General features: G+C 36.7%; 1 protein-coding gene across 10 annotated transcripts in view; it reads right to left on the bottom strand.

Annotated features, from left to right (window-relative positions):
• SOX5 (SRY-box transcription factor 5) overlaps nt 1-22,643 on the bottom strand; it is a 1,162,090-nt gene that overhangs the window by 88,309 nt on the left and 1,051,138 nt on the right. For all 10 annotated transcript variants that reach the window (XM_055571976.1, XM_055571993.1, XM_055571999.1 and 7 more), the window contains one exon: nt 3,682-3,828. In XM_055571976.1, the coding sequence (XP_055427951.1) occupies nt 3,682-3,828 (147 nt within the window). The remainder of the gene's footprint in view (nt 1-3,681; nt 3,829-22,643) is intronic.

Genomic DNA, 22,643 nt, shown 5'->3' on the forward strand with positions numbered 1-22,643 from the left:
ATGAACTCCTTATTGCCAAATTCAGACTTAAATTTAAAAAGCAGGGAAAACCACTAGACCATTATGGTATGACCTAAATCAAATCCCGTACAGTGGAAGTAACAAATAGATTTTAGGGGGTTAGATCTGATAGACAGAGTGCCTGAAGAACTATGGACAGAGGTTCGTTACATTGAACAGGAGGCAGGAATCAAGACCATGCCCAAGAAAAAGAAATGCAAAAAGGCAAAATGGTTGTCTGAGGAGGCCTTACAAATCACTGTGAAAAGAATAGAGGCAAAAGGCAAAAGAAAAAAGGAAAGATATACCCATTTGAATGCAGAGTTATAAAGAATAGCAAGGAGAGAAGAAAGCCTTCCTCAGTGATCAGTGCAAAGAAATAGAGGAAAACAGTAGAATGGGAAAGACTAGAGATCTTTTCAAGAAAATTAGAGATACCAAGGGAACATGTCATGCAAAGATGGGCACAATAAAGGACAGAAATGGTATGGAGCTAATAGAAGCAGAATATATTAAGAAGAGGTGGCAAAAATAAACAAAACTATACAAAAAAGATGTTCATGACCCAGATGATCATGATGGTGTGATCACTCACCTAAAGCCAGACATCCTGGAATGTGAAGTCAGGTAGCCCTTAGGAAGCATCACTACAAACAAAGCTAGTGGAGGTGATGGAATTCCAGTTGAGCTATTTCAAATCCTAAAAGATGATGCTGTGAAAGTGCTGCACTCAATATGCCAGCAAATTTGGAAAACTCAGCAGTGGCCACAGGACTGGAAAAGGTCGTTTTCACTCTAAACCCAAAGAAAGGCAATGCCAAAGAATGCTCAAACTACCGCACAATTGCACTCATCTCACACACTAGCAAAGCAATGCTCAAAATTCTCCAGGAGAGGCTTCAACAGTATGTGAACCGTGAACTTCCAGATGATCAAGCTGGATTTAGAAAAGGCAGGGGAACCAGAGATCAAATTGCCAACATCCGCTGGATCATCAAAAAAGCAAGAGAGTTCCAGAAAAACATCTATTTCTGCTTTATTGGCTATAACAAAGCCTTTGACTGTGTGGATCACAACAAACTGTGGAAAATTCTTCAAGAGATGGGAATACCAGACTACCTGACCTGCCTCCTGAGAAAACTGTATGCATGTCAAAAGCAATATTTAGAACTGGACATGGAACAACAGACTGGTATCAAATCAGGAAAGGAGTACGTCAAGGCTACATATTTCACCTTGCTTATTTAACCTATATGTAGAGTACATCATGAGAAATACTGGGCTGGATGAAGCACAAGCTGGAATCAAGACTGCAAGGAGAAATATCAATAACCTCAGATACGCAGATGACACCACCCTCATGGCAGAAAGTGAAGAAGTACTAAAGAGATTCTTGAGGAAAGTGAACGAAGAGAGTGAAAGAGTTGGCTTAAAGCTCAACATTTAGAAAACTAAGATCATGGCATCTGGTCCCATCACTTCATGGTAAATAAATGGGGAAACAGTGGAAACAGTGACAGACTTTATTTTTGGAGGCTCCAAAATCACTGCAGGTGGCTACTGCAGCCATGAAATTAAAAGATGCTTGCTCCTTGGAAGAAAAATTATGATCAACCTACACAGGATATTAAAAAGCAGAGACATTACTTTGTCAACAAAGTTCCATCTAGTCACGTTTTTCCAGTGGTCATGTATGGATGTCAGAGTTGGACTATAAAGAAAGCTGAGCGCTGAAGAATTGATGTTTTTGAACTGTGGTGTTGGAGAAGACTCTTGAGAGTCCCTTGGACTGCAAGGAGATCCAACCAGTCCATTCCAAAGGAGATCAGTCCTTTAGATGGGTGTTCATTGGAAGGACTGATGTTGAAGCTTAAACTCCAATACTTTGGCCATGTGATGCAAAGTACCAACTCATTTGAAAAGCCCCATGGCTGGGAAAGATTGAATGCAGGAGGAGAAAGGGAATGAGAAAGGAGGATGAGATGGTGGATGGCATCACCGACTCAATGGCCATAAGTTTGAGTAAGCTCCAGGAATTGGTGATGGACAGGGATACCTAGTGTGCTGCAGGCCATGGGGTCGCAAAGAGTTGGACATGACCGAGTGACTGAACTTACTAACTGAATTGAGCCTGCACATGGAATACTTTGAAACTACTGTTCCTTGGAGACACCAAAATATCACTGCTTTAAAATTAAATTATATTTAATAAATGTCACCATTATTACCAAGTTTTAAAAACATGTTCCGCTGTGATTATATAGAAAAGCACACCACGCCTCAAGTACACCCCAAGCACAGAACATGGAAGGTCCATTACAGAGCTGAAAGAGTTCTTAAAAGTGGCTTATCGTATTTCCTAACATCACAGTAGCAAGTACATAATTTTCCTCTATATATTTGTACATGTTGCTAGTGAATCATGTCTAAGGTCCTTGTCCAGGGTGAGTTATTATTCCAAATGTATTTATCTATTAGTATGAAAAAATAGACTTGGGGGGCTTGGGAAGATGGAGGCTAGAGGACACTTTGCCAACCCAACTGTTCTCTTTCCCAATTTCTATTCTGGATTAATACACTGACTATGAAAAGCATGTACCAGGGCACTAGAGGAGGATTAAAAAACGCTAGGATTTTTTTTCTCTTTCAAAAATTTCTAAATTTTTTTCTCTGTGTATTTTTTCTATTGTTGTGACTACTCTAACCCTATTACTCTTCAGACATTTCAAGATGAATTCTTGAAATAAAGAGCAGAAGGAATTTTCTAGGTAATTCAGCAAAAGACAAACAGCATTATTTTGGGGGTAAATTCACTGTGTCAAGTTTTCTACTGAATATTTTCTGTTAATGTGTGATTATTTCCCTGAGCAATGTCCGAGAAAATTATTTCATGGATGCTCTTTTTACTTTTTTACATAGGAAGTTTAATATATTCATATACAATCATCTAGGTAAGAGCTTAAAAATCATGAAGAAATTTAAATTAATTTTTCTGCTTCTTTCTTTTGAGCCAAGAAACAAATTATTTGAAACCCCCCTGATCCTTTTTGAGGTTCTCTAAGGAAATGCTTTCTTTGCCCTAAAACCAAAACTATTTCTAAATACTCTAACTTTTAACACTAGCATTATCTTTCTAATTGGCTGAATAATTGGCTGGATAATATGTCTGAAATTGTACCTATACTATATCATATAACCAGTTGGTGATATTTAAAGAAAACATGATATCTATGCTCTAATCATTCTCATATTTAAGGTCTATTTCAGTTCTCCTTTGGAACAATTTTTGCAGGTCCCTCACTGAAGGTATTAATAATATTTTTGTCCTAATAACTTCACATTCTTTCCCTGTAACTCCTTCTAAGACCTTATATAATAGAGTATGGGTATCTATTTTAGAAGACTATAACATTCTTGGTGACAGCACAACTACCTTTCAAATATTCGTATCACTCACATTTTCTACTACAGCTATCAATGCATGTTCACTGAATAAATGAGCGACTAAATGTTATGTGAGTGAATTTATAGGGACACAATCCTTACTGATTCTACTAACCATGCTTCCTTGAAGATCTAGCACGTAGCCCAATTACTGGTACGTAATAGGTATTCAATACATATCATCGAACAAAAAGCAAACTCTAAATGCCAAAACATGTAGCTTCTTCAAAGGGGTACCTTGCTTTTGGGTGGTGGGCTGTTTGTGCTCTTGTCTGTGTGAATGCTGGTAGGAGATACAGCAGCACCAAGGTTGCCTTGGGATACGCCTGGGAGCTTTCCTCCTGGAGATACCTGCATTGCAGCTAGCTGGGCAGCATATAACTGCTACAGGAGAGAGAGAAAAAAAAAAAATAAAAGGACTATCAGCAATGAAATAAATGCACCTCTCAGAAAGTACCTATAATCCTATAATAAGATGCGGTATTTTTCCTATAGGTATTTTTCTTTAGTGCCTTGGAATATTTAAAGATAGATACTGTCACTTCAACTTTCATGACTTACTTCTCAGGGGGGAAATGACATACACCACACACAAGGAATTTTAGTTTCAGTATAACCAGGGACTCAAAGCAAATAACAGTTATCCATATTTACTCTTTACCAACATCAGTGGTGGTACTGTATATCATGTTATTTGGTTAATAACTCCCCCTCCCCTTTAAATTTTACATGGTGTGTTACAAAAGAATGTAGCTTCATACACTAAATAATGTTCTTACTATCCATATTGGTTCAAACCCTGTATGTCTCCCTTCTTTGACTTGCTGAAATGGACAACTGTCACAACTTTTTTCTGATTATTAGTTGTGCAGAAATACAAAAAAGCCACTGGAAGGGAATGGAAGGAGACTATTTGAAGAACATTATTTGGTAAGTCTACCTCCATTGATTAAAATTAACTGGATGTTTGCCACAACGCCACTTTACTTTCTGATATATAAACACAGACAAACTTCAGGTAATCTTGAGGATTAGGGTTTTCAGGAATACTATCTAAAATGCACACTCTTTGACTAAGCCATCACTATATATTTCTTATTAAATAACCAGCAAAAATTCTTTGACAAATCCATTTAATAATAAGGGAAAATTTTACTTGCGAACTATAGCCATATCATGTAGTATCTTAAAACAAGTAGGTTGCTTTCGATTCAGGAGTCACATCAAATATTTAGATTAACACTCTTCATCTCCAAAAAGCAGTTTGTGAAAGTTAAAAAAAATGATTGAAGAAGCAAGTATCTATATATACACATATAAGTATTAATAAATAAGTATGCGTGTGTTAATCACTCAGTCGTGTCTGACTCTGTGTGACCCTATGGACTGTAGCTCAGCAGGCTCCTCTGTCCATAGAATTCTCCAGGCAAGAATACTGCAGTGGGTTGCTATTTCTTCCTCCAGTGGATCCTCTTGACCCAGATCTCCTGCACTGGTCTCCTGTCTCCTGCACTGCAGGCAGATTCTTTACTGTCTGAGCCACCAGGGAAGCTTCCAATAAATAAGTATACACGCGCGCACACACACACACACACACACACACATGTATGTATATATATGTATAAAATACAGCACAATTTCTCATTTCTCATTTGTCTTAAGAGTTCTTGGATAGCTTTTACTATGCAAGCTAGAACTTCTGTAATAAAAAGATCGCTGCTAAAGATAAAGCTCTCAAGGAAGAGTACTGTCAAATACTTCTCTGGATTATCTTGGTTTTTCTCTGAGAGAAATATGAAAGACTGAAACTGTTCAGGATTAACCAGAGACTCTGATAAGTGGGATCTCTCTATAAATGAAATAATGAAAACTGAAAACTGGCATTTATTTACATGAAAATATATTTATATTTTTTTCACAGTTTCCAGTGACTTTGGTCTAAACAAAAACAGGACATTAAAATTATTTAAAAAATCATGACTTATTTTTTATGCAAACTAATGCAAAATACATTCCCGACAAGAGAAATTACAAAGAAGTATATTAATACTATCAATAATGACTGTTACTCCCCCACATTATTTTGCATGAATTGGAATTATGTTATTTCTTATCCCAATCAGAAAAAAGAATAAGATTTAATTTATAAGGCTTTAATAGATTGGACTTCCCTGATAGCTCAGTTGGTAAAGAATCCACCTTCAATGAAGGAGGCCCTGCTTCAATTCCTGTGTCAGGAAGATCTGCTGGAGAAGGGATAGGCTACCCACTCTATTCTTGGGCTTCCCTTGTGGCTCAGCTGGTAAAGAATCTTCCTGCAATGCGGGAGACCTGGGTTTGATCCCTGGGTTGGGAAGATCCCCTGGAGAAGAGAAAGGCTACCCACTCCTGTATTCTGGCCTAGAGAATTTCATGGACTCTATATAAGCATGGGGCAGCAAAGAGTCGGACATGACTGAGCAACTTTCACTTTTTAATAGACTACATCAGAAATAAAAGGATATGATGTCAAATATGATGACTGACTCATTTGAAAAGACCCTAATGCTGGGAAAGATTGAGGGCAGGAGGAGAAGGGGACGACAGAGGATGAGATGGCTGGATGGCGTCACCGACTCAATGGACATGAGTTTGAGTAAACTCTGGGAATTGGTGATGGACAGGGAGGCCTGGTGTGCTGCAGTCCATGGGGTTGCAAAGAGTCGGACACGACTGAGCGACTGAACTGAACTGATGATGACTGGGAGTTTACCATTTTCAAAGTATCAGAAAAGACTCATTTCCCACACTTATGTTAAAAACCTATGTATTAAGTTCTGCAATTCAGAAAGTAATTTCTTCTGTCATCATCCTGTACTGGTTTTGAAGATATTAAGAAAATAACCAATATCCCAGGATATCATTTTGCAAATTAAAATTTTCCCAGTGTACTGAAATTTAAAATATCTGTATTTTAAAATACTGGCTGGCTAACTATAATACATATTGCAAATTTCACATTGTACTGTAAATGGTATCCTTATCTTTAAAATTACAGTGGCAATTACTTCTAGAAGCTAACAACACATATTACAGGTTTAGTATACACAAAAATATAAGATTGTTTAGTAATTACAAAAATGACATGGGATATTTTAACCTCTGTAGCTAAAAAGAAAATTGTTAACAAATTAGTTACTCAAAATTTAAATTTGATCATTATAAAATTATTGCAGAGTATTTAAAGAATAATGACTATTTGTATTATTTAATTAGATAGATGATTAATCACTTATAAATGGTGATTAAATGTTTAAACATCAATCACTATAGAAAGATTCAAAACTTCCAGGAAGTATTAGAACTATAACTAAAAATACAATATAAGTATGACTGAAACACTTGAATGAGTTGAGTTTGGAGATGGTATATGCTTGGGATTAAAAAAAAAAAACCTTATATGTTCTTCCCTCATTCAAATAAATGCAAAATTTGGTTTTATTTATTAATTAAGGTTTATCTGAGTTAAACTGTCTTTAAAATTCCTGAGTAGAAAAGAAGATAAATTTTTAAAATACTCGAGCCCAATTAAACACATATTTTTATCAGAATAGGCTACTGAAACTGGCCGTTTTAAAAAATATAGAGATAAAATAATTGATGATGAAAAAATCGTAAGCTCACTCCTCAGTAAGGTTAATATTAATTTATGGTTAACATTCAGTATGGTTAACATTAAGGAACAATGTTGGTTTTCGCTATGCAAGGGGCAGATATACAGAACTACGTTTCCTCAATTGTGATTAACTTTTCACTTTCCCCAGATCATTACACTTCCCACCCCAAACATCTAATTTTCTTAGTTTGACAAGCTTTGGAAATAGGAAATATCCATTTCCAACATATTTTAATTTGTGTCAAATATATGTGCTCCTTGAATTTATGATATATTACAGAAATATAAAGAGGCCTCAAGTCTTACAGGATCTGATATACATTGGGCTTGCACAAATAAATAAACCATAAGTTTTAATACTGCTGGGACCTAATTCGGCCATTTACAAGTTAAAATAACTTTTCAGTAGATTTAAAGAGACTGACAGTGGTTTTCATACCTGGTTATATAATCAAGGGTGGGAGAAGGCAATGGCACCCCACTCCAGTACTCTTGCCTGGAAAATCCCATGGACGGAGGAGCCTGGTAGGTTGTAGTCCATGGGGTCGCTAAGAGTCGGACATGACTGAGCAACTTCACCTTCACTTTTCACTTTCATGCATTGGAGAAGGAAATGGTAACCCACTCCAGTGTTCCTGCCTGGAGAATCCCAGGGACGGAGGAGCCTGGTGGGTTGCCGTCTATGGGGTCGCACAGAGTCGGACATGACTGAAGTGACTTAGCAGCAGCAGCAGCAGCATATATCAAGGGTAGGCAACTTAAAAAATAAATGCTGCTGAGATTAATTTTAATTCAACTTTTCAAAAACTTACATCCATTTGTTTATCCATTAAGATGGGTGTGTTGACTGATAATAAAACAAGAAAGTCGAGAGATGATTAGTATTTTATATAATTTATTCAAGCAGACTTGAGCATAATGACAGGTATCTGTACCATTGTGTTGTGTGTGTGTGCTCAGTTGTGTCTGACTCTTTGCGACCCCATGGACTGTGTCCCCATGGACTGCCAGGCTTCTGTGTCCATGGGATGTTTCAGGAAAGAATATGGTAGTGGGTTGTTATTTCCTACTCTAGGAGATCATCCCAACCTAGGGACTGAACTCATATCTCTTGCATTTCCTACACTGGCAGGCAGATTCTTTACCACTAGCACCACCTGAGGTGAAGGAGGTATATAATCTCAGAATCATAGGCTGATCTTGTTGAGAGGGGAGGCGCATGGAGTCTACAGGGACTTGAAAGCCACTTGAAGTAACAAGCATGCCCTTAACCACAGATCTCATTTACATACTATTAATATATACATATAAAATTATATATATGGGCTTCCCTGGTGGTTCAGTGCTAAGGATTCCACCTGTCAGTGAAGGAGCCGCAAGAGACGAGGGTTCAATCCCTGGGTGGGGAATATCCCCTGGAGAAGGAAATGGCAACTCACTCCAGTATTCTTGCCTGGAGAATTCCATGAATAGAGGAGTCTGGCAGGCTACAGTCCATGGAGTCGCCGAAGAATTGGACAAGACTGAAGCGACTCGATGGACATGAGTCTGAGTGAACTCCGGGAGTTGGTGATGGACATGGAGGCCTGGTGTGCTGCGATTCATGGGGTCACAAAGAGTTGGATACGACTGAGCAACTGAACTGAACTGAATTGAAGCGACTGAGCACGCATACACATAATTATATATAAATAAAAATGTTTAACAACAAAACTGGCTCATGTTTCTCTTTAAAGGATAGCAGACAAAACCTGGAATTAAATATAAGGAGTATTATAATAAGCGTACTTTTATGAAAAACAGTTAAGTTGTTCTTAACATCAGAAGGAAGTTGAGAGGTTCTAAGCATAAAAAGCTGAAGCTTAAAGAGAACACTCAGGTCATGAAGTTAACCAGACTGACAGAAAAACACTTTTTTACCTTGAAGAATAACTTGACCCTTATCTGGAAACAAATATGCTGAGGATTTAGTTTGATCTCTAAAACTCCCTCATCCCACAGAGCATTAGATTTTCTATCTTTTATATGACTTAAAATATTGCATTCTTATTCCCTTTCCTTTCCCCTATCCCTACACCTACTCCAGACAATGATTTTCTTTTTTAATGGAGACAATGATGTACAATTAGGTTGGAATCTATTCATTGGTTACTTAGGGGCTTGGTGTTCATGTGCTCATAAGTATGTTTATCTATATCTACCAATACATAAAAGGAACTCTCACTTTTGCCTCAAATTGTTCCTTAAAATTACATCTTTGTATCTTGAGCATTTTAAGCCACTTCAAGGGCCATTTCTACTTTTGGAGGGAGAGTTAAAAGGAAGGCAAGTGTTAGTCGCTTAGTTGTGTCTGACTCTGCAACCTCATAGACTGTAGCCCACCAGGCTCCTCTGTCCATGGGACTCTCCAGTCAAGAATACTGGAGTGGGTTGCCATTTCCTTCTCCAAGGGATCTTCCGGATTCAGGGATGGAATCCAGGTGTCCTGCATTGCAGGCAGGTTCTTTAGCGTCTGAGCCACCAGGGCAAACCACAATTCTAATCTCAACTCTAAACTAATGATCTTGAGTGACCACTCTGAACCACAATTTCTTAATCTGCAAATTCAGGGATAAATAAAACTAACCTGACATGGTTACTGTGAGAAATACATCACAAAATGTGTACAAAACACTCAGAAAAACACATGGTAAAAAATGCTTGATCAATAAGTAACAAGTCATAATTATTCATGGATTAATTATGCCAAATGGGCTTCCCAGTGGCTCAGTGGTATGGAATCCACCTGCCAATGCAGGAGATGCAGGTTTGATCTCTGGGTCAGTAAGATCCCCTGGACAAGGAAATGGCAACTCTGCTCCAGTATTCTTGCCTGGAAAATTCCATGGACAGAGAAGTTTGGAGGGCTGCAGCTCCTGGGGTTGCAAAGAATTGGACACAACTGAGCGACTAAGCATGCACGCAATTATACCAAGCAAGAAACTAGGCAACATTTACATGCCAACCTCCTACTACGTACTCTGGACTGTGTTAGGTACAGTGGAGGATACAGAAAACGTATAAACATAGTTTCTTCCCTAGGTCAACACTGGTAAACATAAAATATTGAGACTATAAGTATACTGCAACTGTGTGCCACTGTTAAAGGCATGCCAAAAAAAAAGGAAATGACTCAGTGCATTCTGATATGTTTTCATTAGAGGTGCAGCTAAGCTGAGCATAAAAAGAGAGGTGGGACTGTGCACCACTTAAAGCCAGGTCCAGGAGCAGGAATGAGTAGAGTGTCACAAAGGGAACAGACAGCATGACATGGATGGCAAATGGGAGCACAGGGGTGGTAGACAGGACAATGACCTAATTGAGTGCAAACCTTGGGAAGAACGAAAAGTTCTGGGTTTAGGCTAAATTCAACTTACAGAAAATCCTGAAATATAAGCAAAATAGTTTAAACTGAATATGTAGGCAAGAGAAAGCCACTGAAAGCTTGAGAGCAATCAATTTGATGGTTTAAAATAGAATACAGAGAAGACAAGAGTTATAGGGGTTGTCAAAATTTAGTAGTGGTAATTTGAATGACAGTTTAAGTAACAGCTGTGAAAATGAAAAGGGGGAAAAAAAAAACTGATTCCATGATTTGAGCGAAGAGTGCTAATACACTGGACAACCACTTTATATTGTTTTTGCTAAATTAATTGTTTAATATTATTTTAGAAGTAGAATCTTAATCTTCAACTGAAATTTCATATCAAACAATGATACATAAAAAGTGGCATACTATATCTATAAATGATTTTTATATATTTTCAATATTTAATTAAATGAGACCAATGAGGTTGTTTTAATCTATCACAAGAATTTAAACAGGAATAAGGATGAAAGCTGAAGTCCTTTACTTGGTGACTGAGAAAGCTCTCACTCAGAAATTAGAAGTAGTAACTTCTAAACTTGCATATAAACAAACACATATAGCCCTAAATCTTCAAAAAGAACATCACAGAGCTAAAAACTGCCTTATTAAGTGAATTTTGAAGCTCAAACATGTAGAAAAATGGCACATGATTTTTTTTAAGTTCAGTGACTTAAATCTGGCAATAAAAGTTAATATGTATATAATGTATTAACTATTTTGATTAGAAATTTTAAAATGTGTGTGTTGTGGTTTATTATGATTTTAAAAATTGATAGATATTCCTAAAGCTTAAATCTAACCTGAGAGATTCACATTTAGATATGATATGTCTGACAATCATGTTTGTTTTTTTAAGGGAAGGGACATAGAGTTAACATTTGTGAGGAAAATATTCAGAAAGCAATTTCAAGGCTCCATAAGTGTTATCTTTATGGCTTAATTTCAGCTTCTTAATGTAACTTAAATGTGGAGTTTAAAGAGAAACTAATGTACTGAAGAAAATCTTTCAAAACATATCAGCATGTTTCGATGTGAATAAATTTGCTTTGTACATTATTTTTCATAATGTTTCTTCATAGAAAATTATCAAAGCAACTTGAGTTTAAACATGGACTTCTTGCTTTAATACCATAAGCTCTTTTTTTTATGTTTTTCAAACACATTGCATGAAAAACATGATAGACCTAAAATCTGCTGGATTCCAGGGCAAAAGTACAAATAGAAAATCCATGCCATGTATATAAAAATTTACAATTTATAAATCAAGCTAGTGAAGTGTTAATAAAATATGGTTCATTCCCTCACCTGAACAAACATACCTTCAAAATAGCTGGGTACAAATGAATACCAGAATGAGATACCACTTCACAACCCATTAGGACAGTTATCATTAAAAAAAAAAAAAAAAAAAAGAAAGAACAAGTATTGGTGAGGATGTGGAGAAACTGGAATCCTTTAGCCTTTCTGCTGGGAATGTGAAATGGTGTAGCTGCTTTTGGAAAACACTATGGTAATTCATCAGAACGAAACAATTACTGTATGATCCAAAAACAAGTCTCTTCTGGATATATATTTCAAGGTAACTGAAAGTGGGGCCTGAAACAGACATTTTTACACCCATGCTCACAGCAGCATTGGTCACAGTTAGCCAATAGGTGGAAGAGATCCAAGTGCCCATCAAGGGAGGGTTGGATAAGCCAAGTGTGTAATGTGCATAGAATAGAATGTCATTCAGCCTTCAAGAGTATGGAAATTCTGACAAATGCTATAACATGAATGAACCTAGAAGACACTATGCAAAGTGAAATAAGCCAATGATAAAAGCTTTTGTATGATTGTATGATTGTACGTAAGAGGAATCATACAAATATTGTGTGATTCCTCTTATATGAGGTACCTAGTGTAGTTGATTTCATAGAGACATAAAGACTGGTGGTTCCCAGGCGCTGAGGGTAGAGTGGGGAAGTGGGAAAGGATGTAACTGCTTAATAGCTACAGAATTTCAATTTGGGAAGATGAGAAAATTCTGGAGATGGACAGTCATTTTGGCTGTACAACAATGTGAATGTACTTTATGCCAATGATACATGCATTTAAAAATGGCTAAGATGGCAAATTCTATGTTATGCATATTTTCCCCTCCATGAACTAATATGATCTGGAGGGCAGATGTGAATTTAGATTCCTGCTCTCCTTGCTGTTTTAAGACTGGGCCCACAGCTTGCACTCCCACTGTTCTAGCTCCCAGCTCCACTCAAGAGAAGATAAATGGCTTTGTTCTAGATGGGACAGATTTCTTGGCTGTGATTGTCGTTTAAAGTGCTATAAGGTGGCACCCAGCTACAGTCCTACTGAATAGGAGTCTTTAAGGAAGTTGCAACAGAAAGTTAGAATGGAGAGATATTCCAGGTAAGTGAACATAACATGTAAAGTTATGGGGCAGAACTGGAGGAGACTGAAGAAAAAAAGATCTGTCTTCTTCCTCTTAGCATGTTTTTGAGGTTCCTTTGTGTTGTAGCATGTATAAATATTCTGCTACATTGTACTGCTGAATGGCACTTATTTGCATTGATATACCATATTTGTTCATCTGCTTATCCAGTTGATGGACATTTTGTTTGTTTACAATTTTAGGTTATCAAGAATAGTCCCTCTATGAATCTAAAAGGCTTGCCAAGTAGCCCTAGTGGTAAAGAATCTATCTTTGCAGGAGAGGCAAGAGATGAGGGTTCAATTCCTGGGTTGGGAAGATCCTCTGGAGTAGGAAATGGCAATCCACTCCAGTATTCTTGCTTGGGAAATCCCATGGACAGAGAAGCCTGGCAGGCTACAGTCCATGGGGTTGCAAAGCATCAGACACAACTGAGCACAAGGATATAGAGATGGTAAGTTAATGTTTACTTTGCCAAGAAACTGCCAAACTTTCTAAAATGGCTGAACCTTTCTGTATTCTAACTAGCAGCTATCATCAATTTTTTGGTACTATCTTTGATCACAAGTATTCTAGTAGAAGTGAAGTGGTAACTTATTGTGGTTTTAATTTGTATTTTCCTAGTGACTGGTGATATTGAACATCTTTTTCATGTACTTACTAGTAATTAAAAAAAAATCTTCTTTCTTTAAAATTTACTTTTAATTTTTTTTTGGCAGCCCCTCATGGCATGAGGGATCTTAGTTTCCCTACCACGGATTGAATCAGAATCCCCTGCATTGGAAGCACAGAATCTTAGCTGCTGGACCACCAAGGAAGGCCCATTATTAGTCATTTCTATGGCTTCTTTGTAAAATGTTTATTCAGATCATTTGCTCTTTTAAAAAGTTGGGTTTTTTATCATTCAGTTGTAAGGGTTCTTGAAATTTGAATTCAACTTCAAAGAATAAAACCTATCAGACTGAGAATGTCCAGTTTAATAGCAGTGTATAGCTATTATCAAAAGGTCCATAATGATAATACGATGACAACAAAAAGTAATACAATTAAACATATTTTCCTCTCATATGATTTTTCTATTTATATACTTACACAATAATTTTTAAATTTTCAAAAATTAAAACTAGTAGTAGAGAAGTGCAATAAAGATTTTAAAAGACCATGCACTCTTTGTACCCATCAAGGAATGCTAGCATGCCAAAGTGAGTTCTGAAAGTTGATAACTTTTATTAACCACTAAGACTTCTCAGGTGGTGCTAGTGGTAAAGAAACTGCCTGCAATGCAAGAGACTGGGGTTCAATCCCTGGGTCTGGAAGATCCCCTGGAGATCTTCCTGGCAACCCACTCCGGTATTCTTGCCTGGAGAATCGCATGAACAGAGGAGGCTGGTCGGCTACAGCCCATGGGGTTGCAAAGAGTCAGACTCGACTGAAGTGGCATGCACAAGGTGACTGCTGGAAGAAAATGATGACTATATACTTAGGGTTGACAGCCAGCTCTAAAGACTGAGACTCTTTGTCAAGGCTTGGGGTAGTGAGGAGATGTCTAGAGTTGCCTACTCACAACTTTCTTGGTGGTTAACCCACGTAAGTGCAGTGGGGGCTGGGGAGTGAGGCATTACTCCTGCCACTTCACCAGATCCACCACAGACCCTGGAGAAAGGGGCTGAAAGAAAGGCACCTAGAGGAATTCAGGAGGAGTTTTCACTTCACCTTCAGTCTAGTGTTCCAGTTGAGGAGTTATTCTCAAGGGGGCAAAGGGAGTGATAGTCTGCGTCCATCACAGTCACTTCTAGAAGCAAGTTTAAATAAGTTTACAGAATGTGGAAGATCCAGGATTTGGACAAAGTTCTTCACAAAACTTGAAGAAAAGAAAGAAATGTATCAAACTGAAAGAGAAAGTAAATTCAGACTTTGTACAGATTTGTAGAAATGAAGGATCAGTTTAGTTCAGTTCCGTCACTCAGTCATGTCTGACTCTTTGTGACCGCATGGACTGCAGCATGCCAGGCTTCCCTGTTCATCACCAACTGCTGGAGCTTACTCAAACTCATGTCCATTGAGTCAGTGATGCCATCCAACCACCTCATCCTCAAGTAATAGCATATCGATGGTGCATAATTTTAAAAAAAATAAATGATTTGAAGCTGTTGAAATATCAGAGTTTCATTAGCATGTTAAGCAAGGAAATAACTTGAGTGGATATAGTCTTCAAAAGGCTGGGTGGTCAGGTGACATGCGAAGGTGAGTTCAGGATTACAGGAAGAAGACAAGCCACCAGGGGAAAATAATCGTTATCCACCTCAGGAAAGGAATGTTTTGTCTTCACAGAAAACAGGTGAGCCACTAGGAAAACACGCCTGAGGAAATATGGGGCTGGCTGGCAGAGGCTCCAAGACAGAAACTACTGCTATCATGATCCACATCTCCTGAAATACACTACTCCTGGGTGATATGTCTTTGAAAAATTAGAAAAGAAAAGTAAAATATTATGTCTGGCTGTAGTGTGATTTTTCTATTAAAAAAATCTATAGTGAATACATGTACAAAAGCTATATTATCTATGTAATGCTGTTATCACCAAATATTAATAATACATAGATTGAGCTTTGTTATTTTATCCCAAATTTGGTTTCACTCAGTGTGATACCTGGAAAGAATACAGAGCTATCAAAGAGGGATATAGAGTTGAGAGGGTGTGAAGATGGCATCCTGCTAAAAATTAAAGAACACATTTGAACTTCCTTAAATCTTAAGACCTTTTTCACAGGTAGGGTGCTCTCATGCTGTCTCTGTCACACTGCAGATACTGAAGCATATAAATAAGAAACACTTCAAATGAAACAGATTTTAAAAGGCTTTTTTCCTTTTATTACACACCAATAAGTCTTGAATAGCTTGAAAAACATTTTGACTTTTCTAATTGAAGAAGTTCCTTAAAGAACCAAATATATACGCAAGAGTCAGGCAAGAAAACACCAACTGATAGTTTATCTCTTTCTCTCTCACTCCTTTCTTGTTTTTTTTTTCCTACTCCACAAGCCATCTTCATGTACTGCACAGTAATCCATTACAATATGTTCCAACATCTGCCTCCCCATATGATGTATAACCTATTCGCTTGACCCTTTTTATGCTGCTCCAGACTTGCCATTCATTATTGTGGGAAGATGAACACTCTGCATCTATTCCTGAGGTCACCAACCAGTAAATACATCTCCATTTGGCAAGGTAAGGACGACACTGGCTGGATAGCTCTTCAAATCTTTTCTGTATCAGTGACTATACTCATATGCTTAATTAGTTTACTTTATGGGAATAAAAACACTGTTGAAATTCCTTTCAAAGTAACAATAAGAAATGTTTCTCAGGGGAAAAAAATCTTTTGTTTCCAAGAATTCACCATTAAATACAGAAAAGCTGAGTATTATCAGAAAGATTTTTTAAAACAGACACTTATCTTTGACTAAGCTCATCACTGTGAAATTACTATTTGCGTTATCCCCACAGATTGAGGTGGGTGCAATCAAAACATTAAAAAGAGTATTCTGACTCAATACAAAAAGAAAATGAGTGCTAGTTCATATCAAATTAGACTATATATATATGTGTGTGTGTGTGTGTGTGTGTGTGTATATATATATATAAAATATTTTATATTAGACTAACTTCCAGAATGTATACTTGCTGGATGCTTGAAAATAGTTAGCACGTTTGGGAGAGGAAGTGCAGGATCTATGATTTTCTCAGTGACTATGATGTACCATCCACTCTGCTAGAAGTCTTCATGCTATTTGAGAGATCACCACAACAATTCTGTATGTTCAACGGGGAAATGAAAGCTCCTTAACTGTCAAGTTAAATAAGTAGTGATGTCAGTATTCCTTAAAATTCTCCCTTCTACTGCATGTCATATAAACTTACCGTACGTGTAGCAATGTTACTTATGAAACTTCACATGATAAACTTATATCCCTCCCTGTTAGCCACAGGTAACAAGGATTTTTCCTAAGCTCTGAGTCAAAGACAGTTTTCAAGACCAGGAGTTAAAGTCTTCAAGAGTAAGAAACTTCTTTAATCTCTAGTGATAGAACTCTACTATCCCTGAAGAAAGCACAGAACCACTAAAGATTTTTTTTGTCCTCCGTGTCTATGCATGCAAAGTCGCTTTAGTCGTGGTCTGACTCTTTGCAATCCCATGGACTGTAGCCGGCCAGGCTCTTCTGTCCAAGGGATTCTCCGGACAAGAATACTGGCGTGGGTTGCCATGCCCTCCTTGGGTCCTGCTGACGCAGGGATCAAACCCATTTCTTTTTATGTCGCAGGCAGGTTCTTTACCACTAATGCTGCCTGGGAAGCCCACCAATTCATACTGGAGTGCATGTATATGTGTAAATCCCTGTTAGTACTAACAGACAACACTTATCCTATTAAAAGACTTCTTCCTATAGATTTCCCCCTTATATTTTCCCTCATTTACTTCATTATAAACCTTTAACATTAAGAAAATATTGCATATTATTGTTAGTGTTGGTTGAGTACCGACATTAAGATGAATCAGCTTAAATTTCAAAAGAAATCTACGTACAGAATGATAACAGCAGTAGCAAAAATAATCATAATAGCTAGAGTTTATAGGAAGCTTACAGTGTGCCAGGCCCAGGCCATGTCTCTCTGAACTTTCTCAACGGCCTTAGGAAATACATTGCTGTTTTGTAGAGGAGGACACTAAAGTACACAGAAAATAAAAGTTGTTTGTCCAAAGTCACATAGGTAAGCTGAGGTTAAAATCCAAATTTTTTATTAGCACCTATAATGCTTAACCTCTGTGCCTTATGAAGCTCTTTTCTGGTCATTTAAACACAGTAGTTGGCTCTGAGGCTTTGGAGTAAAGAGATGAACAAGCCCGGGGAGGACAATTCTAATAGTGCTTCTGACAGAGACGGGGCTCTTCTGCTGGGCACTGCATTGGTACAGATGTAGGCTGGGAAGGGAGTGAGAAGTCCCAGAGGACATTTTCCCTAGCATTTTCATCCTCTTCCTTCCACTTGGCCAGTGAATATTAACATTGCTTCAGTTTGGTTTTCTACTTAATTAATAGGGGAGAATGAATTTAAGAGACAGGGAAAGAGGAGAACATTTAAGAAACAGCTATAATATGATCAGACAGACCAAGAAAGTCTTCCCTTTAAATATGATTCCTTGGAGATCAGAAGGATGCTATGGTGTGACTACATACATGGAGCAGAAAAAAGTACTGGCCGAAGAACCTTGTGGTAGGAGAGAAAAAGACAAGTACACGGAAGGTCAGTGAAACTTCAGTGTCAGGGAAGGGGTGTTTGGAAAGGTAGGTGGGAATTTGGAACAGTTTAGGAAGAGGAATGACGTAACCAGATTTGCATTTCCAGGAGGTTAGTCTGTGTACAATACGAAGAATTGACTGGAAGGTTTTGATTCACCCATGCCCCACTTTTAACTAAAATGACATTTACCTAATTACATTTTTACATGATTTAAAATTGATTCAAAATATAGAATATATTTTGATATAAAATTTTCAACTTTCTGAGTCTCATCCTTATTTAAATACTTGCTCTTTCCTGTATAACTTATGTTGTTATTGTTGTTTAATCATTAAGTCATGTCCAACTCTTAGGACCCCAAGGACTGTAGCCTGCCAGGCTCCTCTGGCCATGGGATTTCCCAGGCAAGAATACACGAGTGGGTTGCCATTTCCTTCTCCAGGGGATCGTCTCAACCTGGTATCAAACCCGTGTCTCCTGAATTGGCAGGTGGGTTCTTTACCACTGAGCCACCAGGGAAATCCTATTTAATTTATACTAAGAATTTAATCTTATTTTTAAAGCTTTGTATTTTGCTTTGATTCTTAGTCACTAACCTTGATTTTCCTAGACCATTTAAAAATATAAAAACTATATATTTAAAATTAGCTATTAATATTTGCACTACCCAAAACACACATTACTCTTAAATCAATTAAAATAACAAAAACAAACCTTGCATTTAGAGTGTGTTTTGACTTTCATTATTTCCTCTGATCACAAATGACCTCCTTTTCAATTGTGCAGGACATATTTCTCATATGTCATTGAAGTAGTTCAGAGGAATAATCAATTATAACTTCTTCTTTCCTGCCTTACATTGATTGATTCTTTTAATATTTATTTATAGGGCACCTATTACGCACCAAACACTATTTCAGACCCTTAGAACATATCAATAAACATGAATCCTAGTATTTATGAAAAAAAATAATGTTTTTCCCTAAGAAGAATTATAAGACTTCGATCTTCTGTTATATCTGTTCAGAAATTGTCTATTATTTCTCCATATTACACTATATATTACTTTTGATTATTACAATCAATAATTTATATATTCCTGATTTCTGACATTTAAAAGTACTGTTTTTGAAAGAAATGAAGTCATTCTTGAAAGTAATAATTGACAGACACAAGCTACACCATTGATGAGCCTTGAAAACAGTGTGCTAAGTGAAATCCACCAGACACTAAAGGACCCATATTGTAAGATTCAGTTATATGAGGTACATAGAGCCGGCAAATTCATAGAGACAGAAGGTGGAAAAGAAGTTACCAGGGGCTGAGGGGAGGGGGGAAATGAGAAATCAGGAGTTATAGTTTCCATTTGGGATACCTAAAAATTTTTGGAAAGAAATAATGGTGATGATTACACAAATTGGGAAGGAATTTAATGTTACTGAATTGCATACTTAAGAAAAGTAAAATGATAATTTTATTGTTCTACATATTTTACCACAATAAAAAAGGATATGATTAAGTGGACAATAGAGGAAAAAAAACCCAACACTGTATTTTAGTACCATATTAAGCTTCATTTTTTTTTTCTGGTATGTATATATTTTTTTAAATTTTATTTTATTTTTAAACTTTACATAATTGTATTAGTTTTGCCAAATATCAAAATGAATCCGCCACAGGTATACATGTGCTCCCCATCCTGAACCCTCCTCCCTCCTCCCTCCCCATACTATCCCTCTGGGTCGTCCCAGTGCACCAGCCCCAAGTATCCAATATCGTGCATCGAACCTGGACTGAGAGGGTGGGAAGATTTGGGAGAATGGCATTGAAACATGTAAAATATCATGTATGAAACGAGTTGCTTCATTTTTTTAAAAATAATTTTTCTCTTAATTTGTTCACATGCATTGGTTCCTCTTGTAAATTAATTTAATTGAAGAGAACAGTTTTAAATCAGGGAAGGAGTATTATTTTAAAGTAAAAGTAGGTTGGAAATATTACATTCATCTAAAAAATAGTTACTAAAAATCACCCTAGGCTTTGGGAAACAAATATAAATAAAAGCAAGAGAGAAAAACACCTGATTCTAAATTAACCAAATCCAGTAGTGTGAAACAGAAGCGATGAGATCATGTCAACCTTTCACTGACTTTGCAAAAAGCATAGTATTTGCCAGTCCCACTGTGAAAGATGCTTCTCTCTTTACTTTCCCCACCTACTCCAAAGTGAGCTTCTTTTTCATATTCAGATGACTGTTTATGAGCACAGTCCTGTTTCAACTGTCATTCTTCACATCAAGGAAAGATAGATGGGACACACCAACCCCAACCTCAGTGACCTTTGGATGTGACAAGAGTTTTAGGTCAGTCTTGCTAAATGGAGGCCTTGGTGTATCGAGACATGCCTTGGGGTGAAATTTACAGTGAATTTATTATCTCCCAATGCCCTTTGGACTGCTTCCCACCATCAAACACCATGGCAGCACTTGGAACAGGAAGAAATACATTAACTGGAATCTGATCGTTTTAAAAGGTTACAGCTGCCCAAATATAATTTAATTTCATACTTGCCCTTTGAGGGTTTGGTGTATATTTTCATTTTATGACTGCAAATGATAAAGCTCTTAAGATTCCAGGCAATAGAGGGGAAAAAAGTATTTTAAGGGTTAGAAGTCTATTCAGTTCATACTCAATGAGTGAAGTGACAAATTAGCTTTTTTTAAAAAATCTAACATTTCTCTTTTTTATCTTGACCATCTTTTATTCCTCTTCTGATCTTACACCTCGACGTTTGGTTGAAATCAGTATGTGAACACCAACCTCAGATCTCAGTCAGTTTGAAAATTAAAAGGATGATTGGAAAAAAAAAGGAAGATAAAGTCAATCTGATTTAAAGTGAAAATACTTTAGTATAGGAAACACATTTTTCAGTAGTGTTTCCTCTTACACAATTGGGAGGATTTACCCATTAAAGTCTATCAACATCAAACTGACTTACCATTGATCCAGTCCTTTTCTAGTATATCACACTTTCCACAAACTATAATGAAAGAATCACACTATCCTCAATAAATGCTGCACTATAGCCTTATTAATTTAATTAGTAAATATTATTACTATTATTTTATTAATAGAGATAAGAGATACTGTGTTACTAATGCAGCAGAGTTGGAAAAATATCAGACATAAAATTTAAATAAAAATCACCCAGAGCTTATCATTTTAACCCATAAAAACAAACAAAACCCAATTTTCACTCTTTTCCTTTAACTCAATACTTTACCAGAGATTTAATGGTTTTTTAAAATAACAATCCAATAGAGTTTGAGGCAACACAATATTTTGGATTCACTCTTAGTAATGAAAAAAGCCACACAGGTCAAATGCAGCTTAAAAATATGTGTTTGTGTGTGTGTGCATATGCATTCATTCATCATTCTTTAATTTAGTCAACAAGCATCTCTTGAAAGATACTGACCTAGTTCCTATGAAATTTGTGCTTTAAAAAATTTTACATTCTTTTAAGAGGGTACTCCTAAGATGTGAACAGCAAAGAAACATTCAGCATTTAAGTATTATAGAACTTTAACAGATACTGATTAATTAATATTTTTATTAGAAAATTTTCATTTCATGCTGATATATCACTGTATCAGAAGTATTTTGCACAGTATTTCATCTACATAATGATCCAATGGGGCAGGTATTAGTAGCCCCACTTACAGATTATGAAAATGTAGCCTAACAAAGTTAAGGAACCTGACTCAGGTAGCAAATCTAGTGGGTATTGAGATATAAATACTCTGGTTAGTAATGGTTCATTCATGTGTCCCTCTTTCAGTCAACAAATAGTAATTAAAGACCCACTTAAAGTGAGAAAAATGAAAAAGCAAACATTACTCAGGAATCAATTACCAGGAGTACTATTAAAAGGATCTAAAGATACAGAAATGGCTAATAAGGTACACGATATGATGCTCAACATTACTATCCATTAGGGAAGCGCAAACCAAAATCACAATGTGATACCACCTCACACCCATGAGGATGGCTATCTAGAAAAATAACAAGTGTTGGTGAGGATATGGAAAAGATTGGAATCCTTCTGCATTGTCTCTAGAAAACATTATGTCAATTTCTTAAAAAATTAAGCTCAGTATTACCGTATTATCCAGCAATCCTACTTTTGAGGATATACCCAAAAAGTTTGAAAGCAAGAAATTAGAACAGATATTTGCACATCCATGTTCATATTATTCACAATAGCCAAAATGTAAAAACAGCCCAAATACCTACCAATAGATGAACTGATAAACAAAAAGGTGGTACACATAAACAGTATATACAGAATATCATTACAATGTGTATATAAACAATATAATATTATTCAGTTTTAATAAGG

The sequence above is a fragment of the Bubalus kerabau genome, chromosome 1, assembly GCF_029407905.1.
Source record: "Bubalus kerabau isolate K-KA32 ecotype Philippines breed swamp buffalo chromosome 1, PCC_UOA_SB_1v2, whole genome shotgun sequence".
Lineage (NCBI taxonomy): Eukaryota > Metazoa > Chordata > Mammalia > Artiodactyla > Bovidae > Bubalus > Bubalus kerabau.